Here is an 18,277-nt window from a genome sequence, read left to right as displayed (position 1 = left end):
CTGAAGCCTTCCAGATGACCACCACCACAGACACAAAGTTGTCTGGGATATTTCCATACCGTCTTTCCAACTTTTGGATGCTCCGTGGACCCCCAGCGCACCTGAGGCCGTGGTCACCTCCTGCAGCTCTTTGCTGAGTCTGGCAGACCTGAATTTTGCTTGGTCACTTTCTCTTTGGGTAGAAATAGGCAGTATTTCAGAGCGCTAGCAAGTAATGCTATGGTTGTTTATCACAACTGTAAAAGAATAACAACAGTATTCCACTCCAGTGGTGAAACTATCTGGTGCCCATCAGGATAAAAGTCCATTTAAGTATCAGCCAAACTCTATCAGTCAGTCGGGGTAGTTCAAACAGAAAAGGGATGGAATCGGTAAAAGAACATAATGAACAAACAGCCAACAGCAGCAGAAAGGTATTTAAGACGAGTGGACTCCACGATCAAATCAGATGCTGTTATTTTAATATCTATCTCAGCAATAACTCATTTGCCCACTTCAGGCAAAGCCGTCAGAGCCTCAAACGGCACGCAGCCTCTGAGAGCTCGACACATCTCAACGAGGAGGATTTCACACACGGCCAAGGTCCTCACTGGCAAGGCATTTAAAAGTAAGCAACAGCCATTAAACACAAGCCTACCCCTTTCTGGCAGCCAGTGCAAAGGACACATGATGAATAACATGATCCTGTCATCAAACGTGTTTGTTCATTTTTCAAACAACGGGCGAAGTGGAGTAGCCAGAGGCTCAGAGACGTGTACGGCGAGGTGGAATGTGTGAGGGGACTGACTTATCAAAGGATAAGACCACAAAGTTAATTGCAGAACCTAGAAACCCTTCAAAACTACTTACGCAGCCTAAGCTTTGCTAAAATTCTTCATTACTTAACTCACTAACTTCAAAAGAATTCCTCAGCGAACCAGATCCCTGAAAGAAATAAATATCTGTCTCCTTAACACCTACATGCAATTAAGGCTTCTGTTTTACCAGGTTAAGAACAGAGTGGCTGTGACACAATTAAGTGGTAATGTCAACTGCCCACTTTTCTAGGGTATAGTCTGAACTTGCAAGATCCATGAAATCAGATTATCCAGCTACACAGCAGGTGGAAAAGGCAGGAGATAGGAATGAAAAACCATCCTGGAAGGGAACACCAGTCCCAAAGAACAAACACGTTGCAGACGCTTGCGAAGTACAAGGCGCGTTGTCTGAAGCAGCTACACCTTAAATGTTTTGCTGTACTGTTTGACCGGATGCACTGATTGAATCTTTGCTTTTGGTAAAAAGGGAACTTTCCAGTCTTATGTATTTTATGCCCGTACACATTATCTCCAAGCCCACCTCCTGCAGAGCCTGCAGCTTGCTGAACGTGCAAGAAAATGCATGGGTTTGGTGCGATTTAGTGCGAGTTGTGACTATGTGCACGCACCTGTGTAATTCACACCGTATTTAGGTATAACAACCAACAGAAAGTTATACCACGTAACGTGCAAGCTGTATTTTGTGACAGAGCAACTCTTCCACTCACTCCCTAACTCAATAAGTACACGACAAAACCATATTTTTGCTGTTTTTTGTTTTCAGAGGCTTAACAACCGGGAGCAGTATTTTATTAAAGTGCTAAAAAAACTGACAAGCCTGGATGCACAGCAAATTATTTCGGCACGTTCTGATGGTGAACTAAGGATCGCTGCTGCTACACCATCTACCAGCAGAACAGCAGCTGACCCTGACGTGCAATCCCCGTAATTACTCACCCAGCTCGTCAGCAATAGAAGCGCCGTGATTAAGTTTGCCAAACGCTACTAACCCAGGACGTCCCCTCCCTCCTGAACAACCTATTCCATAGAGCTGTGATATTTCTCTCACTCTACACTTTCGCTAAAAATACCAAACCTGAAGCTCCCTAAATGTTGGTTAAGAGCCCAGTAAAAGGCTCCTCAACAAATACAACTCGTGTGAAAGTTGGTCTTACTTTATTCAGTAGTTTCTCTCCAAGCAGTGCCATCTATCGGGAAAACTAAAATTTGAGTGTTGCTTGATGATAAAGAAAATATATCTCATTGCGTGTTGACTCTTGCCAAGTACTGATCAAAAAATATAGAGAAAGAGAATGAGAATCAACTGTTAAATAACAAAATGTAGAACATCGCGGCTGAACAGCATGCGGCCCATTCGGGGGAGAAAACCTGCTACTGACACCACCAACCACAAAAGACAAGAAGCATTTTCGATCACTTTAGCGTCCCCTTTTAGCCAGGGAGAGAAGGATAAAACAAAGATTCAGCCAAGAGAGGAATGGTAAGATTTCTCAAAGTCTGGATGAGTTCATGGCTGGAGATACCATATAACAGACTGAGAAAATAAAGTTAAGAGCTCTGACGTTGGTAATTCTGCAGAATTCAGGTACAGCAAGAACGGGGATCCTGATTCCACTCCCCTCAGAGCTTGCAATAATTTCTTTGCCTGTGTAGGGATGAGAACAAGCTGATGAAAAAGATAAACCTCGTTCTCAAGAGGCAAATAATTCAAAATAGCATCACATAGAAAATATATTCACAAAAAGTACGTTTTCTTTGGTTAGCAAAATCATCCATTTGTGAGGATTTTAAAATGTAACAAATTACAGGGCTATAATAAGTAATTTTTCAGAGTGTGGACCACCTGTGAACGGCAGGGTAGGTGGGAATGGATCTTTTTTCTGGGCAGCTTATTCCACATTCCTCGATGCCACCGTTCCCTCCGCTACTTCTGAGCCCCCTTGGCAGCCGTCACTGCTGCTGGTGGCCACGCAGACCACAGAGGAACTACCAGATTTATCTTCACCCTAAAAGACAGATTTTTTGGTTTTTTTTTTGGTATTTTTTCCTAAATTTTCACTTTGTTTTCTGTAGCTGATGCAGTGAAAACAACATCCTTGAACACGCATCCTGCGCCCTGGTTCCCCATCTGCTGACATTAATCTCCTAGGACTCCACAAATGCTGTTTTATTGACCCCTGTGCAGCTCGGTACAGTGCTCATATCCCCTAACCAAACCCCCACAAATATTTCTATCAGTGGGGTGGGGAATTGGGTCCCCATAGGATAGGTTTATTTTGAAACAGCACCATTCATCTTAAGATGACTATATGTATTTATCTCAGAAATGAACTTCCATTATCTCTCAGTTTTCACAATCTCTCAATTTTCACCATATCTCAGTTTTCCTCCTATCTCACTGTATGTTTTATGGGTTTTTCTTTACGGTTGGACTCGATGATCCTGAGGGTCTATTCCCATAGCAATGATTCTATGATTCTATATCAAGGCTCTTATGGTCCATTGGTCCCCAAGTGAAAATCACATAAAGAACCTTCAAGTTTTACAAAAAGGTGCATGTTGCCACTTGAGACCCTGCCAAATTTTTTCCCAAACACACCGAAATCTCGCATCAAAACGTGCAACTGCATGCGGTAGGTTAGAGGATATTATCCCTGTTTTAGGTATCAGCTAAAAGGATGTTATCCTGTGTTTCTGTAAGATAAATGGCAAAGGATACTTGCAGAGGGCAATCTGTATTGGCAGCAGGATGGACCAGATGACCTGTCTGGAAAACACCAAAGCTAGACAGCCCCGATTTAGTCCTTTTCTTTGATTAAACCACGCTTGTGAAATGCAGAAGAAGGAGAGGGTATGGCAGAACCAAGAGCTGGTGGCGCTCTTGAAGAGATGCAAAATCTTCCCTCTCTGATTTCTCACTTGCTCAAGGAAAAGAAGACAAATATAACTTTCCCGGACTAGCAGACACAAAACATAACAGAAGAAGTTTTACAATCTCACGATCTTCAAAAATACCCAATTTAACCACACAAGCTAAGAAGCCTATGCATAAATTGAATACTACTATAGTTTAAACTCTACATACTTTTGCTATTTCATGTAAGGTGCTTGTTCATTGTGGTATCTATAGAACAAAATATGACACATACATATCTTGCTTTTGTGCATATATAGGAACGTAAAACTTATCTGACCCCTGTAACAGTGATTCGGAGACCTTTCTTTAGGAGCTCTGTCCCCTTTTAGATACTTTAAAGTCCTCAGCTCGGCTTCCAGTTGCTGGGCCAGGATCTTACAGGACATCACCCAAATCTCTCCAGAACACCCTGAATGTCATTACACGTCCACGACTGTTAGGAAATAGACTTTTAGGCTTTACCTAACGTGTCCTGTTTAGCTCTGAACACCCAGCGGCATGAGGGGCGAGAACAACAAAGCCACGGTAGCTTCTAATCATGTCTCATTTTCCATTGCCTGCATGATTTTGCTGTTGCTTAAAATTTAAAGAGCTTTCACAGGAACAGAAGGAAGTAGTGGGCTTTGAGAGGCAAACACAGACACGATGAAGCCGTGTGTTATTTCAGATGCATAGGTAAAGTAACTGTGGAAGTTGTAAGAGGGTAAAAAAAACAACAAAAAAAAAAGCTGTCGCAATATAAATGTTCGTCTGAGACTGTGGAGATTTGGGTCCTGACGCCCAGGTCTGGCAGGATGTTCTCTGCGTCCCTCACCTCTGTTTGCCCCACAGGTCACCCCGTGTGTCTGAGGACGTTGTCCAGTCTCTTCTTGCACACTGTCAGGTTGGGCCGTGACACCTCCCTGGGAGCCTGTTCAGTGTCCAGCACCTCTGGGTGAAGAACCTTTTCCTCATGTCCCACTGACCCTCCCTGGCACATCTGCTGCCGTTCCCTGGGCTCTGTCACTGTCACAGAGCAGAGCTCACCCTGCCCCTCCTGCTCCTGCTGAGGAACCTGCAGCCCATGGGCTCTGCCCTCAGTCTGCTCTGCTCCAGCTGAGCAAACCCAGGGACTGCAGCCGCTCCTCACACGGCTTCCCCTCCAAACCTTCACCAGCTTCGTAGCCTCCTCTGGATGCTCTTTATCTCCTTTTTATCCTGTTGCCCAGCCCTGCACACAAAGAATGCTTCAGGTGAGGCCGCACCAGGTTCTCTGTCCCACCAGCATGTAGATCCGAAGCGTTATGCTCTGCTAACGAACCATCCTCTGCTACCAAATGTAGTGGTAGCAAATTCGACGAATCCAGACGCCGGCATAAGCTCTTTGATCGAACGGGCGGGCCGGGCGAGAGTAAGGAGTCTAATTCAATGTGAATTTACCATCCGTACTCTTTAATGAACTCTTAAACAACACTGAATATCAATGTCCCCGAGACCACGTTTTTCCAAGCCTTATATACTCTATACCAAAAGGCCATGCGGCAAGCGCAGGCTACAATTGGTTACACTCACAGTCACTCATCCCCCCCCACTATGGTGATTGGCTGCAGGGCACTGTTCACAGACTGTTCATGCGCAGCGGCAACGCCCCTCCTGCAGCCTGGGTCGAGGGCAGAGCGGCTTCTGTTTACTTTCCTTTTGTCTCTGGTGTCTCAGGGAAATCCTTCCGTGTAGCACAGCCGCATCAAGCCCTGGCTTGTTCACAGCACACAGCCAGAGACTCTCCACACCAGCACCCGTCACATACTTCACTGTGTATTAATAAACCCGCCTTTTACCACTTTCTCCTAAATACTGGCACAAATTATCCTGGTGCATATGGTTTTAGTAAAACCTGGGGGTCCTGGGGACAGCAGGGTGAGCATGAGCCAGCACTGGGCCCTTGTGGCCAGGAAGGTCAATGGTACCTGGGGTGGGTTAGAAGGGGGTGGTCAGTAGGTCAGAGAGGTTCTCCTGCCCCTCTGCTCTGCCCTGGGGAGACCACACCTGGAATATTGTGTCCAGTTGTGGCCCCTCAGTTCCAGAAGGACAGGGAACTGCTGGAGAGAGTCCAGCGCAGCCACCAAGATGCTGGAGGGAGTGGAGCATCTCCCGTGTGAGGAAAGGCTGAGGGAGCTGGGGCTCTGGAGCTGGAGAAGAGGAGACTGAGGGGGGACTCATTCATGGGGATCAATATGGAAAGGGGCAGTGTCAGGAGGATGGAGCCAGGCTCTTCTGGGTGACAACCAGTGACAGGACAAGGGGCAATGGGGGTAAACCGGAACACAGGAGGTTCCACTGGAAGAGGAGAAGCAACTTGTTGGGGGTGAGGGTGTCAGAGCCTGGCCCAGGCTGCCCAGGGAGGTTGTGGAGTCTCCTTCTCTGCAGACATTCAAACCCGCCTGGACCCCTTCCTGTGGAACCTCAGCTGGGTGTTCCTGCTCCATGGGGGGATTGCACTGGATGAGCTTTCCAGGGCCCTTCAACCCCTCACATTCTGCGATTCTGTGAAATTAATTAGCTGTGTATCACCTTTTTCCTATTATTTAATCTCCGGGAAAAATAATTTATGAGAAGTTCATTGCATCCAAAATTAATTTCACTGACAGGCTGTTAGTACAAATAGCACTGCTACAGACTGTGCTATAGTAAAAATAATATTTACGGTACAAATTATCAAAGAAACTAAACTCAGTGGAAAATAAAGGAAAAAAATTCCTCGCAAACAGGCCTAGGAAAGGATTATCCCTTTTGCTCAGAAGGTGTAACCCCATCACCTGGCCTGACAGAAGGTACTGCTTCTTCCTACCTTTTCCTTCATTGCTTCTTTGCCATCCTTTGACTCTTACGCCAACAACATTATTGCAATTTGCTGCTATTACAAAATTAAGTGGCTCATAATTTTTTTCTTTAATAACATTTCAGAATCCATTCATTGTTCCATTGTTTAAGTGGCGAACGCTGGTTTACAAAATACTGATGTACATTTCTAAGTGTTTTTAACATAGAGAAGACACGTGTGCGAATCCTTAGGGAGTGGGAGATAGCTTGGAGGACCCAGGGAATAATCACATCACATTTAAGCCTGTATGATCTGTTTCCATAGAAAAAGGTTGGAGATTAACAAATTCTCAGTTCAGTTCTGTAATAAATGAAGTTTGGCTGGGTATTAAGTTTCTGGGGGGAAGCATTAGCCAGTATGTACAGCAGCAGCCTCTGGTGGCCTAAGAAAAAATGGTAGTATCTGTAAGTAAGGATAGAAATATGTTTTTTAAAAGGATGTATGTACATATTTAGCTATTTGACTCAATCTTCCATTCAACACATTAAAAAACAGATGCTTTTAAAACGATCTGCTGGCAATATGCTTGTTAAAATCTGAACAGTAAGAGTATTAAAATTCATATGCATTCATTAGCATGTTATATAAAAGTAAAATGCTTTTGTCTAATCATTCCTTAAAGTATTATAGTCAATGCTGATTATCAAGAAGTTTTTTCCCTGGTTCGCATCGCCAAAAAAGAAACCAAATTTATAAGATTGTTACTGAATTGATGACATTTTCTGTCTTCACTCATGAATTCAGTTGGCAGATGTTTTCAAGAACAAAAAATTCTGTCTTATTACAAAACATATTAACCAGGTTTTTCTGCCATAATGTTTGACATGATGTTTATTGCCCAGACCAAATCAGTCTCTCTAACAAGCTATAATGTATGACAGAAAGTACATTATTTCATAGTTAAGAAAACTTCCAGCATGAAACAATAAGTTCTTTGATCTTTCAAGCACTACGCTTAACGCACTACATGCTCCCATAGTCGTTTTTATTTATACTCATTTGGTATAAAACTACAGTGCAATTTGAGATTTTGTGTTTTAAGACTCTGCTTTTATGTATTTTTGCATATCCCAGATATTTGCCTTTTTTTTTTTTCCTTATGAAAATAAAGAAAATATTTAAAGAAATTTACCATGGAAGAGTTCAGTTTTTCCAGTTATTGGAAAATCTAACTGCACAAGTGGAAGCATCACCCAGAAAGCTTTAATTTGCTCAAATGGCATTTTTTTTCATCAGATCACAACAGATCTCAATGACCCTAAGAGAACAAGTCAATGCCTTGTTGTGACGATATTTAGACTTTCTGTACCCGTTTCCCCCGCTTCGCAAAGATGATGTGAGGTTTGCTCAGGTTTTTAAACCCTTTGATGAGATAATTACGAAGCATAGACCACCCTTAAATATTTCTGTGGAGTGAACACGTTTTACTTCAAGAGCCCAGAAACGAAGGGCGATTCCTATAACACATGTAAACCTATGGATCCAAGCACGGGAGGTGAGAAATACATCGCAAATAGGGCATTGTGGCCATTTGTCCTGCTACATGCTGAAAAAGGGATGTTTTTTGCTCTTTTTCAAAAATTCTCCATATTAGAGCCTACTAAAGGAAAAACTCCAGAGGATTCTTTCAGAATAAAACCCCGACAAAAAACATGATTTTAGTTAATTCACCGTCACCCACACTTTCACTGAAACTTATGCTATTTCATTCCTTGGTCTGAAGAGGTTGAAATGAAGCAAATGTCAGCAGTCACGTTGAGCCACGCAAAAAAGGAAAATGGGATGGAGTCGTGCATTTTGTGTTTCGGGGTTCAAACCTCCCGAAGCCAAATTTCACACCTCATCAAGCAAAAGAGCCACGAGAAGGTATCGAAAAACAGGTTCATTTTCACCAAGGGGACACCAGACCAGCGTGTTGACTAAATATACAGCGACATCGTCCACCGGTTTCCGACAAAATTGGTTGCTCCTCTTAAGAAGCAGGATTTGAGTGGTGGAATCTTCCATAAAGAGCAGCAGATAGAAACAACAGTGGCCTGTGGTGACTATCTGAATGCATATAAATGTCCCTTTGTTTCCCGTCATCAGTAGTGAGATGTTTCTCAAGAGACACAGTAACATTAGTGATCGTCTTGCATCCAGGTCACAAACCTTTTAAACCAGTCAGCACAGCTGTTATTTCTCCTACAAGCGCCACTACGCTAAACCACAATTAATAGGAAGGTATTAAAATGCAAGATTATTCCAACATGTCTTTTGCTGGGTTTTCCTGTTTTCACCAGAAAGGCATATATATTTTTACTGTTTCAACTACACCGTGGTGTTTCTGACATGTTTTACCGTCGAATGGAAACGCTAACTTTTGTAATAAAGGTTTTGAAAATCGCGTGACTCAGTCTCGAATGTATAATGCATAGTATGTATATGAAGCAGAATGTGTCAAAGAGCAAATGATATTGTTTGTGCCCCCTGCAGAATCTGAAATCCTCGGGTAGCGCTGCTGTAACGATCCCATGCTGGTAGCATTACAAAGTGCAAAGGTTCACTGAGTAAGAAAAGAGCAAGGGACAGAGTTTCCTTATTACTCCATTCTCGAACTATTCTAGCTTAAATATTTATTAAGATATTAATAACTCTCCTCCTTTATCTGCCTTCAGAAGTTCAGCTGAAACACAATGGATGGCTGCTCACATGAAAACAATGCGTTATAAGGTAAATCTGCTACCGCACCAGATGAACACAGGTATTTTCCGCAATACACTATTAATTCAGCAGGTAATACGTTAAAAAATACCAGCCTGTGACTACTGTCTCCCCAGTATAAGACAATATAATACAATGCGTGCATGACCTGTGAAGCTGATACATTGCTTAAGCTGCTCTAGAAAGTGTTTCTTATGTACACCTCTGTTTATAGAATTATTTTTACAAAGTCTTCCTTAAATCATTCTCTTTCTTGATAGCACCAGTGACTTCCTCTGGGGTTTATTTGATGTTCCCCTTTGAAATTGGAAAGGAATGTTTTGTAACTCTACCAAAACTTCACATTCAATAAGTGACAAAAATATCAATAAAGAGCCAGGAACTCCATATGAACTCTTGAACGCCATCTTGGTAATATGTTTCTTTTTAAAAAGTGTGCTGTTTATTAGATAATAGGAGCAGTAAACTTATCTATAAATCATTAAAGAAGGGGAAAAAAAAAAAACACAAAAAGAAACTTACTCTAATATACATCTGCGTAGTTTCTTTTTCTTTTTGCGGATTTCGATACTTTTCGTAGAAGTCACGTCGCTTCTTTGTTTCCTTCTGGATCTTTTCTTTTCTTTCCCTCTTTTCCGCAGGTTCGTCTGAGCTATCAGAAGACGGCTGCACTTGGGCTTTTGTCTTCTCCACTTCAATATAGTTCTCATTGGGATTCAGTACTATTACTCCATAGCTCTCCTGTTTTAGAAGAGACACACAAAAATATGAAAAAGGAGAATCAATGCTTTGCATTTGCTTTAATGCTCTTAAAAACTTTTATATTTATTTCAGTAAATTCGCACAACGTAATTTATAGAAGGGTATTTTTAAGAATATTCTGTTTGTTTCACTTCTGTCATTAAAGGGATATTGATGTGCGAGTATGTGTCTGTGTGTGCACTTATGCTCATACACATCCCTCAGCACCAGAAAAGTTGCCTGTTTCACCTTTAAACTAATTTAATATGTTGTTTTATTCATAAGCACTTTATACGACTTTTGCAGAAAAGAGTATGAGAAGTAAAAGCAAAATATTATTTTAAGAACTCTACATAATGATGAATAAAATGCTTTATACCCAGCCAATAAAAAACTTTAAAATAAAGAGGATGGAGGGATTTCATATATGTGTGTGTATATATATACATATATATATATAAAAGAAAGCATGTGAAAATTATTCCCTGCTGTTTAAAACAGTAAAACCTTTTGTCTGGCTGACAACAAGCACACCATGCAAAAGCCAATAGCGGCAGTAACAAGGAATCAATACCAAAACCGATTCAGTGGTATTGCTCACAAGCCGACTCTTTTACTGTGGGGATGACTTTCAAGCACATCTTTAAATCTGCCCTAAAACTTCACTGGGATCGTGTCCCGCTTTCAACAAATCCGGAGTAAATTCGTGACCCGCAGGGTGCTTTTGAACATCCCCGCTGCATTTTTGTGCCTCGGAAAACCAGCCGGTTGAAAAACACATGAATTTATGAATGACAAACAAATCCTGTATAAACCACCCGATTCTTTTATTATGATTTTTTAAATCATGGCAAATCACACAAGTATTGTAATATTAGTGGAAGATACAATCGCCATCGCGGGGAGAAAGGAGAAGCACGTGCGCTTCACAGATGAGTCCTTAAAGTCACTGTGGGTTCCCAGCCAAAACCAAGCTGTCCTTTAAAAGTAAATTCTAACAAAGACTTACTTTTTGGAAACGTCTGTATTAATTATCTAGCTGAACAGCTTTATTGCAGCTTTTCACTCGGTGCTTCATTCTGCACTTGGGCTACCACAAGGATCAAAGAGGTCCCCATACCTAGGCCGGCCTGAGCAAACCAAGCCCAGGCCAACAAAAGATACTTTATTTGGGCTCGCTTTATTCTAATCTGTTAGAGCCATTCACAAACCTTGTAGCGCATTGTGGCCACTGTCAGGTAGACAGATTGTCACTCGGTGATTTTCTACAGTTGGACACACTCGGCTAGTTATCAAAATCGCATCTGAAGGGAGTTCCTACCCCTCGTCCTTGTGCCCTTCTCAAAAACGCTTGCCGTGGCTTCTCCTCCCACCGAAAAGAACCAAGTTAAAGGGCACGGTTGCACTCTGCTAAACAGGGTGAAACGGAGGCATTCAGGACACCGCCTCTGGCGTGAGGGACGTAGTCAAAAAAAGGTCACCGTAGGCCAAAGAGAAAATTGGCTCCTCGCTCGACGCGGCGCCGGGAGCGAGCGGCCTGCTGCCACAGCCCTGCCGGCCGGCGAACCGAGATGGGCTGAACACCAACAAACGGGCAAATAAATTAATAAAGAGAAGAGGAAAACAAAAAATTAAGAGGACGACGAGTTTTAAATCGGAAGATATATTTTAAATTTTTTTTTTAAATCGGAAGATAAGTATTAAAATCCACCCACGCCATGGCTGGGCACATTAACACGCAGTACTGTGCTATTAACACGTGAAAATTTCCCACTTTGAACGCTAAAAGCCCAAAATCTGCCGCAGGGGAGAGTAACACGCACGGGCATCGCTAAATTACACGTCTCGGGGTGACTTTTGACCTCACTGTGACCACGTTTTCGCGGCGTTTTGCTGTTTTTTGGGGCTCTCCGGGCTGTTTTCTCGTTCTGAGCAGAGCTGTTCTGTGCATCGATTCGTTTTGCTTTCTATACGACGCCAAATGCAAAATTCATGCGTTTATTACAGGTCTGCGAGTGTTACAGTGATTTTGAAACTCCGTGTCCACTTCAGGCTGACCACAAAACAAACACATAAATCATCAAAGAAGCAGAATTTGTCTAAGTTATTGATTATGTAACTGAAAATTACATGACTCATTTGTCCAATTTTATGAGGACACAATGTCAATTTTTCACATAGACATCAACAGATGAAATATGATTCCATTTTTAAATTCACTATTTCATAAATCAATTAAAGGATTTTTATCAATTATATTGTAGGCAGTGTAACATGTGCCCCTTTAGACTTCAAACAAAATTCCTCCCAGATCGCAGGCCGTTCCTATCAGTACAATTAAAATAATTAAGTAATAACTGATATGGGTTTTCCCATAATTGAGAAAAGAAAGTTCTTACAAATCATACAGCTTTCTCTTGGGAAAGTAATCTCTTTTCAGATTGTTTTGCTTACATGATGTAGTGTATTCCCCTTCCCTTGTGCTTCTGCATCCTAAACTGTGAGATGTAAACAAGGGAACCAGCAAGAAGATTTGATGGTAAGACCTATAGAGCAACTCAAAAACCCAAAATGACTGGTAAAATTGTACCCAATCACAACTTCTCTCATTTAGCCTTAGCCCAAGCATTCACTAATGAAAATTAATACCCAGCTCTAAATAATGTCTATGTAAAGAACGCAACTTTTAAGTTCAATTTCACATGGGCACAGCTGCACCATTAAACTTTAGTGCAATCAGAAAATTAAATAAAAGGTGGAGCAGAGTCAATGGAAAACTGAGTGCATAAAAAAGGTTTTTAGCAAACTTCAATAACAGGCAGGATACACAGTCTTTGTCATGACTGTTTAGCGAAGACAAAATCACATTCATTAGAAACTATATTTTAAAATGAAAGTCATATTCAGAAGTATATGCCTCACAATATTAAAAATCTCAATACTGGCTACCATGAGGTTATAGCACTATTAAAACATGGTGATTTGTGATGGAAATGGCATCGTCCAGGGCAGTTTCCAAAGCCGCCACCAGTAAAACATTAAGAGTGTTGCCAACGCACGTAATAGTGAAGTGTGGAGTTTTTTTCACGTGAAAAAGCTAAACTTTGGTACAACCCCCCTCTGCCAGCATCGCGCTGACTGAAGAAGCCCGTCTCCGTGCTTTGAGAATACAGATGTTGCACAGCAGCCAAGGTCTGCCCGCATCCCCCATTAGCGCATCTGTGATGAGACGCAATAATCAGGGCAGACACCGATAAACACGAGTTCCAGCCTCTAATCTGCTAGCTCAGTGGATATGATTATAGTCCCTCTCTCAGACTAAAACACCCAATTAATGGCTATTTCCCCAAATTCCAATGCTGCAAGGTAAGTAAAGTGTAACCTATAGAAAGCATCCTCCAGGTAACTACTGGAGACTGTGTGCAAAGTCCACTTTCAGGTGCATAAATAAAACAGAATTAACACTTATGACTGAGCCAGCACACGATGACAAAAGGAAAAGCGGGCTGACAAAATCAAGTGCTGGAAAGAATCACGAATCTTGGTTACAATACCTTTACTACAAAGCCAGAACAATGCAGAAGGGCTTTTTTCCACAGCCAGAGATGGAGCGGTACTTTCTGCCTCTCACTGGAAGTTCAAGCAAGATGTTGGAAACGGAAAGAACAACAACATTATTGCCTCTGACAGCAAGAGTAAGGCTAAAAAAATAAAAGGAACCCCAAAGTATTTGAGGCAAAATCCAAATCTTTTGAAACCTCTTCTTCCTGGCCACATGAATAACGAGCTGAAAGCATTCAGCTCTGCATATTAATCCACCAAAACGGGGCACCATATGTGACCAGAGAGGTCAGGGCTGGAGAGGAATCTTTTGACCTGTGTAACTATCTTTTAGGACCGTGAGCGAGGGTCTGAAAGAGATCATTTTCCTAAGCTTTATCAACCTGGATTTTCAAGTTCAGGCTTCTATTTAGATCGTTGGCAACAAGACCGGAGTTAATTCCCGGGTACAGGGGGGAAAAGCGACTGAAAAGTGCTCAGCTCTGCCCGTGGTGACAGCGGACACGGCGGTGTCCGTTTGTCTTTCTGAAAGATGCGTCTTCTGCCCACGTCCCATCTTTTCCACGGGGAGGGCGCGTCTGTGTCACCGTTGCGACATCGTAGGTGCAGCGGTGGGATGAGGTCATGACAACCCATCAGAAGTCACTAGCGAAGCGTTAAAGTAAATGTAGCTGCTGGAGATGCCGCTCAGCTTGAAAAATGCCCCCTCCATTATTTGAGCAATTTTCTCAAGACGTGACCTGAGACTGAAACGCCTGAAAACTCACTTGACTCCGCTTTCTGTTTCCACCCCGTGCACATTTTTTGGCAACTGCACCCCTGCTAATACTTTGCGATATTTCCATCCCGGTTACACCTCGGGTCCCTGAATTCCAGCGCTGTGTCCAAGTGTGTAAAAATGCCGTGTTGCTGCCAAACACACATTGTCCCACCAAGTTCCCGACTTAAAATAGCTCATCAAGTTAGGCAGGAAAAGAAAACATGCCACAAAAAGTTTTTAGAGGACCACCTGTTGTCTATTATTTTTACATAGCACTTACTCATAAATCATAACACAGGGTAATTAATCAAGCTGTCAAAGAGAAGGTCAGAGGTTATGTGGGGGAGTCAGAAGGTCATGCATGGGCTGATAGAGGTCAGGGTCACACCGCATTCCTCATTATCAAGTTGGGATGAGAGACGGCCCAAGCAAACAAAAGTGAAAGCAGATGGAGAAGTGAGTGGATAAAAAAAAAGAAGAAGAAAATTTCACAAACAAAAAAGAAAAGTGAAAGAAGAATGTCAGTTGCCTTCAAACGGGGAGGAGAATAGGGCAGAAATACATTGAGATGTTCTCAAAAGGTCTCACACAATACAAAGAAACTACAGTTTGATTATTTAAATACACTTAATATAACTTTCCGTCCGATCTTTCTGCAAATATTTACCGGCGCTGCACAACGGGTACGGTAGTTTCGGTTCCATTTCGCATCCGAAGTCAATACTTTCAAGGTGAATTAGACAAAAGGAACCTATTACTGTGATGAATGCTGATGGATATATAAAATTGCTTCTAAATGCTGTTTATATTTTATTATGCTTTATTCCTGTTCGTGGCTACAACCAACAGACGTTCAATAAAAAAAGTTTCAACCTGTTTGAGCGATGCATTAAGAACTATACTTCCATATAGACAAATCCTCAGAAACACAAAGCATCATAAAAGTCCCTCTGGATGACACAACAGTTATAAAATATTCTATCATTACACTGACCTGAATTAGATGCAGAATACTGTGCAAAATTAGCTGTCACCCTTTCCTCAAAATCTTTGTTAATCTCATTTTGAATGTTTGCAGCTTTATCAACACATGCATCAATGTCAGCTCCTTGGTTACTGAACCGCTGTACTTGGAAGAAGATATAATTAAAATGTTTTGGCACAGAAAAGGTGAAATTGTATCTTCCCCCGTTCCCTGAGGAGTCTGTAAAACATGTAGGATATATTGACAAACACACACCCTTGTCTAGAGCCCTGACATCCCAGGTCATCCAACCGCTATTTATTTCAAAACATTCACTTTACACTTACCCGAACTGTCACCTGCTGTGTTACTAACTTTTAATGGATATTAGAGCCATAAAAACAATAAACTCTTCATTTCCTTTCTGTTACTGCCTTTTAATTCCTCGCTGCATTTGGTCCGCATCTATTTGCGTGCACAACTGTATCCATCTTATTTCACCACATACAGAGTCTTTGTGCTTGAAAGTATAAAATACGCCATTAGTATGTTTTACTTCGCTATTTGTTAATTTGGTGCTAGCGCAGCTATACTAAACAAATCAGTGTTCAAAGGCTAAAAAAACAACCAGAGCAGATAATCTGTTACCGCATTTTGAGTTTACTGCTGAAAAGTTTCGAAACGAATTCATGTTTTACATCTATCTATAATTAGCAACCCAAATATGTCTATGTGTAAGATCCGCAATCCTGTTCTATGATGTTTGTTCCCAAGGCCAAAACTGAACAAACACGTCCGTGAATCGCAGCGATTTCGCTCCCTCGGTTGTGTGCTGTGTTCTTGGTAAGGATTTTTCACCAGGATTTTCAGCAGAACATTATTTCTCGCGGCAAGCGAAATACAAGAAACCAAACCATAGCGCTAACTTAATTCTGCCAATAAACAGAAGAGAACTGGGTTCGTGTCCAAACGCCGCTGCAGATGTTGTTTGATAAACCTCAGCCCCATCGCCTGTCCCTGATGTGAACCCAGAGGAATCACTGGGGGCTCAATGGAAGCGAATCCAACCCACACGGGGTGAATAATCCACCCCACACGGGGTGAATAATCCACCCGTAACAACTGCCTGGGCTGCGACAACAGGTCCTGCTCTTCTTCACTAAGCGCACACAGCTTTGGGGTCCACAAACCCATGAAAGAACGAACCCAACAGTTGACACCTTATAGTGACACCTCATAGAACTCGTCCTGTCTTCTGAAAGCTTCTCCCCCCTCTCTCGTGAAACCGTTTTACTTTATTTTCTGACAAAAATCTCAGAGGCTTCAACAGGGTGCACCACCTCAAACAAGAACCTCGTGCGCATCCCGCTTCTTCATCCAGATTCTAATTAAAACGTGACTTGGATTGACGTAGAACTTAATTTTTTGAAAGCTGTGCACCAGAAACAACACCAAATCAAATGTTCTTCATAAAACCCACAGAAGTAGTTATTTGTTTTAATTAACAGGCAGGGAAACCAAGTGGAGAAGCAGTTACCCGCTCAAAGTTATCCTCAAACAAGGTGCGGAGCTGAAGCTGCGCTGCGGAATGGTTTTAGTGTTTCTATGGTATTTCTGAGCGTCCCATCAGCCAACAGTGCAAGTTCTCAACTGAAAATTCACTTTCCAATCCACTTTGCCTCTTCCCCGAGAACATCGCAGTATGTCTTAATTATTCTCATTCAAACTTTGTAACGAATATACCCCCAAACAGGCTTTAAGTATGTATTTCTTACATAGCGCAACATGGAAAAGTAAGCACATTTATTCTAAAATGCACCTAATTTCTTTCCATTTTGTAGCTGTGTAAATTCTTTCGGTAAACATTTTCTGAGCTGTTCTGTAGATATTTTGATGGGATCAGAGGTTTGTGTGGATTTGTAACATCTTCAGCTTCCAGAAAGGCAACCCAAATTGCCACATTCTTCTCCTTTACCTTTCATCTCCAAGAATTTATATGTATTAAACCATTACAGAAAAAGATTAAACATCAATCTCCTGGAAGGTCTGTATTTCAGCACTGTAGAGGGGAAATGTGTCATGCACATAAGTGTTTTATGCAATACCCTGAAGTTACCCAAGTCTTGAAAGACAACTCCCATTTAGCGTTGAGCATTGTTTGTGACTGCAGCCTGAAAACCTCACGTCTCGGTGACAGAAAACGCGGTTGGGTTTAGTACGTGCGAGTATTCACCCACTTTCCCGAGAAAACAGCCACTTGCGATCCAAAAGTAAAGGTTCTGGCTTGCACCTTTCTTCAACAAACAGGTGCAATTCGGCGCGTCGATGCTCCCTCCTTCCCACAGTGACCTGTGTCACAGGACCTTCTTATACTTCTTCTGCTAAATAATTTAATTACTTATGAGTTATGGTTTCTTTGTAACCTTTTAAATGACTAACTCATTAAAATGCAAAAATATGCAAAACATGATGTCACTGGGTCAAACAGCTGTGTTGGTGAAATTATGGCTGTGAAAGTCCCTAAGAACATGAAAATATTAATAATTTATATTGCTCATTATATGGCAAAAACTCTTTAAATAGATTAGAGATAGATTAATTTTGTAATCACAAAATGCTACAGTACCTCACGGTAACAAATCTTTTTACCATCTGTGACCCTTTTGTATACATAAAATATAGCTTAAAAATCTTTTTCGTTAATACGTTTTAAATTGCAAATATTGATGAAAAACGCCTTGTGAAACTCTGGTAGGGATGTATAGGATCAGGGTTTTGAAAAAATAATAATTATCTTTGCTATGGGTTTTATGATCACACAAGTTTTCCTGCTCAGACAGCGCATAGCAAGAACACACAGGTATTTCTTAAACGTCAGCAAGTCCTCACTGCAAATACTTTGCAAATCAGTCTCACATGCAGCCTGGTCTCGTGTTGCTTAAAAGGCTTTTTG

General features: G+C 41.7%; 1 protein-coding gene across 4 annotated transcripts in view; it reads right to left on the bottom strand.

The window, feature by feature from the left end:
* ARB2A (ARB2 cotranscriptional regulator A) overlaps positions 1-18,277 on the bottom strand; it is a 261,097-nt gene that overhangs the window by 127,733 nt on the left and 115,087 nt on the right. For all 4 annotated transcript variants that reach the window (XM_065861305.2, XM_065861304.2, XM_065861306.2 and 1 more), the window contains exon 7: positions 9,821-10,039. In XM_065861305.2, coding sequence (XP_065717377.1) covers positions 9,821-10,039 — 219 coding nt within the window. The remainder of the gene's footprint in view (positions 1-9,820; positions 10,040-18,277) is intronic.

This window comes from Patagioenas fasciata, chromosome Z (assembly GCF_037038585.1).
Source record: "Patagioenas fasciata isolate bPatFas1 chromosome Z, bPatFas1.hap1, whole genome shotgun sequence".
Taxonomy (NCBI): Eukaryota; Metazoa; Chordata; class Aves; order Columbiformes; family Columbidae; genus Patagioenas; species Patagioenas fasciata.
The sequence above is the reverse complement of the archived record's forward strand: the minus strand, read 5'-3'. Positions and strand labels throughout refer to the sequence as shown.